This window comes from Sitophilus oryzae, unplaced genomic scaffold, assembly GCF_002938485.1.
Source record: "Sitophilus oryzae breed Bouriz unplaced genomic scaffold, Soryzae_2.0 scaffold_1801_pilon_pilon, whole genome shotgun sequence".
In the NCBI taxonomy this organism is placed as follows: Eukaryota; Metazoa; Arthropoda; class Insecta; order Coleoptera; family Curculionidae; genus Sitophilus; species Sitophilus oryzae.
Window position 1 is genome coordinate 1,968,963 of NW_022146504.1, and position 6,471 is coordinate 1,975,433.

Below are 6,471 nucleotides of genomic sequence, written 5' to 3' on the forward strand. Positions count from 1 at the left end.
TTGAGGAAAAGTTTAGTTTTTCTATGTCCACGGAATATTGGAACTCTCTGTATATTTGGTAGGTCGGCTTTGGAAAAATAAATTCACCAAATAATTTCTTCTCTAAAACTATGGGATGTGGCGTTTTTTTACAAGAGGCGAAAAATGTAGTAAATATTAGAGGGACCATTTTACGAAAAGAAAATCTATCGTCGGTGGAGTTGGAAAATATTTACATTAAAATTTTTGTAGGGGTTTTCACCCTTTCCATAATTTTTCTTGATTGTTGTGAAAGTCAAATGTTAAAGCAAAATATAGACACCCAAAATCTCATTCAAATAGGGATAACGGTTCTTAAAATATCTGAAAAAATTTGTTTATTTTTTTAAAGTTTGATGCCCTCTAACGGACAAATAAAGCACTTTTGTATAGAGGTAAATTGTGTCTAATGGGCTTATTTTGAGTCCAAAAATATGCAGTAGTTCTATGTCCACGGAATATTGAGATATCCTGTGTATATGTAGATATTTCATCAGTTTTGGTATAAACATTATTTCCATTAAACAATATTAATTTTTCTATAACAGATATGACATTTTTTGTACGATAAAGATAATCTGAAATAATGAATTTGTCTGATGGTGCAAGAAGCAAATAATATCAATAATACATCTGTTTCTATGCAATCATTAAAAATATAGATGTCTTACTGTAAGTGTAAAAATCACAATAACTGTTAAAATTATATTAAAATATTTTTAAAGATAGATCAGTTATAATACACAAAAATTACACAATAATAATTTACACAATTATGTGGAGTACATGACAACCATACATACACCAATGACTTTCATAAATTTCTCCCAACAAGTTTTCAATTCCGTGTTCTTTCTAAAAATTGTTTTTTTTAATTGCATGAAAATCTTGGATACTTGAAAATAAAATACACTGTTACCTTAAAATATCTAAATCTAATGCACAAGATGTATATGCATTAAAAAATTCTTGTAAATCATGTGCTGACCAATTTCCTGTTTTAAATAAGTCTAAAATTTGAGAAAACTCAACAAATAAATTTTTCATATCTCTTGATCGATGTAATGTTGAAGCCAGAGTTATAATAGCTGCTGTATATTTTTTAAAATTACTATCAAGTTCAGAATAACTCTTCTGGAGTAACCTTGGTTTTAAAGTAAGACAAACTAGTCTGAAAATAAATTAAAGGTATCAAACCCTGCATAGAAAATGTGCCTTATTTACTGCTTGTGGTCCTTTTCCCTTTCTAGTAAAATTTTTAAGTCCCTTAATTCAATTAAAAACTCCTTATCCATTTCTATGTCATAACATTCAGTATTTACTAATTTATAGGTCCAGTGGTCCATGATAACTTCACAACACTTTTTCCAAGCAGGAAACGTCATGGATTGAAGTTTCTAAAAATTGTATAAATTAATTGTTTTCTAAATATTGTAGAGCAAGTCAAAACCTTTTTTGAAGTTTCAAACCGTATCGATGCTAAAAATACAATACTAGCATATTTTCTTGCAAGGTCTTCGGATAAATGAAACGAGTTTTTTATATTTTCAACTTTTGAGCCAGGCATTTCTTCAACAGCCTTGTAAACTCTTTTGATATTGTCAAATTGCCTTCTAAAATAACAATTATTATAAAGGTATTAAAAAGAGTGATACTTCTAATTTTCATATTTCATATATTACCGACAAGATTTTAATGGCTTTCCTGTCTTTTCAGATACTTCATCTAAATCTCTTCGATTTTTGGAGCTTAATTTTTTACCGAGTAATTCTCTAACAACATCATCGTCAAATTCGTAATATTTTTCAATAAGTAACTGTCTAGTATGGGGCTCTATTTGAAACGCAGATTGCTCTTGTAATTTATTAGGATAACTTAATAATTTTTCAAGTAGTGAATAAGTTCGAAAATGATCTAATACATCGCTGGCAATAAGTTCTAAAGATGCTCCTGTTTTCTTACCCAGTCCTTTCTTATCAAGTATAGCAACAGCTTCACTGGCTGTAAGAATTTAATAAAAACTCGTAAATAAATACACTGGCCAAATAATAGAAAATAAAACAAATAGGTACCAGTATTGCCTTCAATCCATAACTGATATATTTCAGGATCGACTAGAGTATAATTACTAATGAAAACATCTACTTCAGTCATTTTATTTGGAAAATACTGAATTCATCAAAAATAAAAGATTCTAAGGCTGGTATTTATAGTTGCATCTCGAGACGCCAAGACGGTCTTGGGCTCTCGAGAGCGGAATCCACAGAATACACGAGCAAACGTCATTTTGGAGATTGCGATTTTCATTTTGGATAGTTTATGTGATCTGTGGATAGTTTCTTAACCTAACTTTTTTAGTAAACAAAATAAATCCCAAGGACGATCCTACTTTGCTTACGCGCGGAACTGAATGCGGTCATCTGCGATTACATATCAATAGGCGCATTCGCAAACACACCGGTCAGGTTGTGCGCCCAATGATTACCCTCAAACCGGCGCCCGGCGTGAATGAGCAGTGTGTGTCAATAGATTTTTACACTCTTGCCATGGAACAGCAGCACAACAGAGTTTCCAGCTCTGGTTTCCACTCCATCCGTCCATCCCTGTCCATCCACTAGTATCTAGTATCGCCTTCGTTGCTTTAACTTTAACCACTTACGGGGTGCTTCGACGGCCGTTGGCCCGCCATTGAATAACCGGAAACGGAAATGAAAATTAAGCCATCATGTCCTTATCATGTCAACCTGTCAATTGGAAAATTAGTTCTCCAGACGACAACGAAGGCTTTCGGTGGCGTATCGTGTTTCCACGATTTAACACAGAGTTGACACTTCTTTCTAGTTAATTATTTTATGGTTCATTCCCCATTAATTGTTTATAATTTATCAGCTTAAAAAGATAATGGCGAGCACTTCCAGGTAAAATAATCTTCAATTGTAATTCTTTTTTAACTTTATTAATATTTAAGATATGATGCGAATAAGGTGTGTTGTATTTCTCATCCGGAAGCTCCGTTAATTGAAGATTATAGAGCTGGCGATCAGATTTGTTCAGAATGCGGATTAGTTGTTGGCGATAGGTATTTATAAACAGTTGTAATACTTCGAAATTTTTATCATAAATTTTATAAAACACTATGACGAAAATGTGATTTTTTGTTAGGGTTATTGATGTCGGTTCCGAATGGAGAACTTTTAGTAATGAAAAGAATGGAGTTGATCCATCTCGTGTTGGTGGGCCAGAGAATCCATTGTTAGGAGGTTCCGATTTGACAACAATGATTGGACCAGGGAGAGGTAACGTTCATATTTCCATATCATAAATTTTAGTGCAACTGAACATTAATTCAGGTGATGCCAGTTTCGATTCTTTTGGAGTGGCAAGATATCAAAACAGGAGAACCATGAATAGCTCTGATAGAGCTTTGATTAATGCATTTAAAGAAATTAATGCTATGGCTGATCGTATTAATTTACCAAGAACAATAGTAGATAGAGCTAACAATTTATTTAAACAAGTTCATGATGGACGTAATCTTAAAGGTTTGTCTACTTTTAACTAATACATCATTGCACTTAGCTACTCTACTATGTGCTTTTTAGGTCGTTCTAATGATGCTATTGCATCGGCATGTTTATATATTGCTTGTCGACAGGAGGGTGTTCCACGTACTTTCAAAGAAATATGTGCTGTCAGTAAAATTAGTAAAAGAGAAATTGGTAGATGTTTCAAGTTGATATTGAAAGCCTTGGAGACATCTGTTGATTTAATTACGACAGGGGACTTCATGTCAAGATTCTGTGCAAACTTGGGACTCCCTAACATGGTACAAAGAGCTGCAACTCATATTGCTAGAAAAGCCGTAGAACTGGACATTGTGCCAGGCCGGTCACCAATATCTGTAGCAGCTGCTGCAATTTACATGGCATCTCAAGTGAGTTTACATAAATTTATGAAAGTATCTAGTTGTATTTAAATAAGAATTAGTATGTGTATTTATTTCAAAATATGAAAGGCTAATAACTAGAGATGGGAATACCGGTACTACATTAGGCGCATTAGACTAGCATCCGTTCCAGAGAAATACTGCAATTTTGTAACCGAGGTTCCAGCTTCCAAAGTGTCGCTGTTCCCGTCTATATGGTATTTCTGGTCACTGTACCTACCTACTCCTCTCCCTGTCTGAATTTTGAAAATAAAACTATTAAATAAAAAATATAAAATAATATAATTTATTGGTAGTCAGTACTTTTTATTTGCCATCTTTTTTTCAGGCTGAAAAATAGCTTTTTATAAGTGTTATATTTTTGCAAATAATATTTAGATTTATATCCTTCTGATACAGGTTATAACCGTTAGAATTCAAATTTAAATACATACATTAATTTGTAAGATAATTATATTTTTCTATCTTTTTCCTCAAATCTGTTTACTTTAGCAATAGTTTAGCTTAAACAATAAAAAGTAACATAACTTAACTTACAACATAACTTTATCTATGTGTATGTTTTTATATAAACTAACTAATTCCTTATTGGTGGAAAAGTTAGAAGTAGATGTTTGTCAGATAAGCAAAATAAAATCAGTCTTACTTTATTCCTGTATGTTAGTAAAATGTAATTCTCTTTCTTTGCAGACTATATAATTCTAATTGGGATTATATTTTTAATCAATTGAAAGTAACTTTACAAATTTCCTTTTTTTGTCGGTCATAATATTTCTTCTTTGTTTTTTCTAATTTTTGTAAAAGTGTTTATTTGTAACCATCTAATGTTATGTACCTAACATGTGTTTATTATTATCAATCAAAAATGCCTAGTACAGCGACCGATCAAAGCGCAATGCTACATACTTAGCAGTTGCAGTTACTACTGGTCGCGACCGACGAAAACTCGACCCTACGAGCTCTCCAGCTGTCGCGCGATCACTGGCACTGGAGCGAAATACGTCGTGATATACAGTACGTCTGCTGGATCTGTGTCTATGAAAGGAATGCGGACAAAAGACATTTAAATAAACAGCAATATATTTTATACGTCGACTTGACGAGTACGTCATCGCAAATCGCTCCTCCCACTCATTCTATTGGCTACTTGCAAATTTGTCGAATTTTTATTGATGGGACGCGTCGTCTATTTTTTTCCGAAAAACATCGAGGAATATCGTTTCCCCCCTCATGGATACCCCGTAGCTACAGAACGGACAGACGTACTGTAGGTCGTTACCAGTTACATCTCTTCGCGACAGACGAGGCGGTCGAGATCGTGCAACGCTACATACTTACCAGCTCCAGTTTCAGTTACTACTGTTCGCGACCAAAAGAGCGCGACGGCTGGAGCAATACACGACGCTATGCGGTTACTGCGGTTCGAGCTAACTCCAAGAGCGATTATAAATAATTTATTTTCAAATTATAAATGATTTATAATTTTGTCGTTATTATCATCGTCGTTCTTCAGTAACAGGTTCCTGATTTGTTTTGGAGTGCGACACGACGTTACAAAAAAAAATACAGCTCCAAAATAGCGTTACTCAAATACCGTCACATCACTACTAATAACACTGATTTTGTTCAGACATTCATTGAATTCTAGTTTTGATAGTATACAATGTTTTGATTGTTACTATAGCTAAGATTGCAAAATCAATCTTTCAAGCAAAAAATTATTCAGTCTTATACTTACAAATTTTTGTAGATCTCATAGCAGTTGAATTGTTTAAAAATAGAATTTTTAATATATATTTATGTTTTAGGCATCTGATGATAAAAAAAGTCAAAAAGAAATTGGTGATATTGCCGGTGTAGCGGATGTCACAATTAGGCAATCCTATAAATTGATGTATCCCCATGCAGCAAAACTATTCCCTCAAGACTTTAAATTTGCAACTCCTATCGACCAATTACCACAAATGTAAATTTAAATATTAATGAAACCCTTAGGTATATAGTATTCACATCATTTTTTAATATATTAGAATTAGTTATTATTTGTAACATTTAGACATAATTATGTTGTTGGTAATAGATATATCATAAGATAGAATATAGTAGATAATCATAAAAATTTGACTGTCTTTTTGTTATATTTTTATATAGAAATTAAATAAAAAATTAAGCCTCAATTATTTATTTTCTTTAACTAACTGTTGTGGTTTTTAATCAAATATTATTAACTCCATAACATCTTGGAAAAAAATAATAAATACAGATAATTATGTTTTGCAATGTCGTACTATAATTCAAAACGTAATTTCCATTTACCACTAATGTATTTTTTATGGATATTTCGAGAGAAAGGCATGCATAAATAACTATCTTAACCTTTCCGGGACCGTGCGGGGTACTTTAGGTACCCCAGATGCGTTTTTTCTTTAATAACTTTTACAGTTTTTATTTCTCACTTTTTTCCTTTTAGGTAATCGTAGAAAATATATTCCAAAACCTTTTTTTAA

General features: G+C 32.5%; 2 protein-coding genes across 2 annotated transcripts; one reads left to right on the plus strand and one right to left on the minus strand.

The window, feature by feature from the left end:
- Positions 1–709: 709 nt before the first annotated feature.
- Positions 710–2,337, minus strand: LOC115883001 (acidic fibroblast growth factor intracellular-binding protein). Its single transcript, XM_030901273.1, has 6 exons — positions 2,091–2,337; positions 1,701–2,019; positions 1,469–1,631; positions 1,243–1,415; positions 938–1,189; positions 710–873 (listed from the first exon to the last, which is right to left on the minus strand). The coding sequence occupies exons 1-6, from the start codon at positions 2,170–2,172 to the stop codon at positions 792–794; spliced, it is 1,071 nt and encodes a 356-aa protein (XP_030757133.1). The 5' UTR covers positions 2,173–2,337; the 3' UTR covers positions 710–791.
- Positions 2,338–2,833: 496 nt separating this feature from the next.
- Positions 2,834–6,141, plus strand: LOC115882992 (transcription initiation factor IIB). Its single transcript, XM_030901266.1, has 6 exons — positions 2,834–2,936; positions 2,987–3,097; positions 3,181–3,314; positions 3,369–3,560; positions 3,621–3,952; positions 5,773–6,141. Exons 1-6 carry the CDS (start codon positions 2,920–2,922, stop codon positions 5,932–5,934), a joined length of 948 nt encoding a protein of 315 aa, XP_030757126.1. The 5' UTR covers positions 2,834–2,919; the 3' UTR covers positions 5,935–6,141.
- The last annotated feature ends 330 nt before the right edge of the window (positions 6,142–6,471 follow it).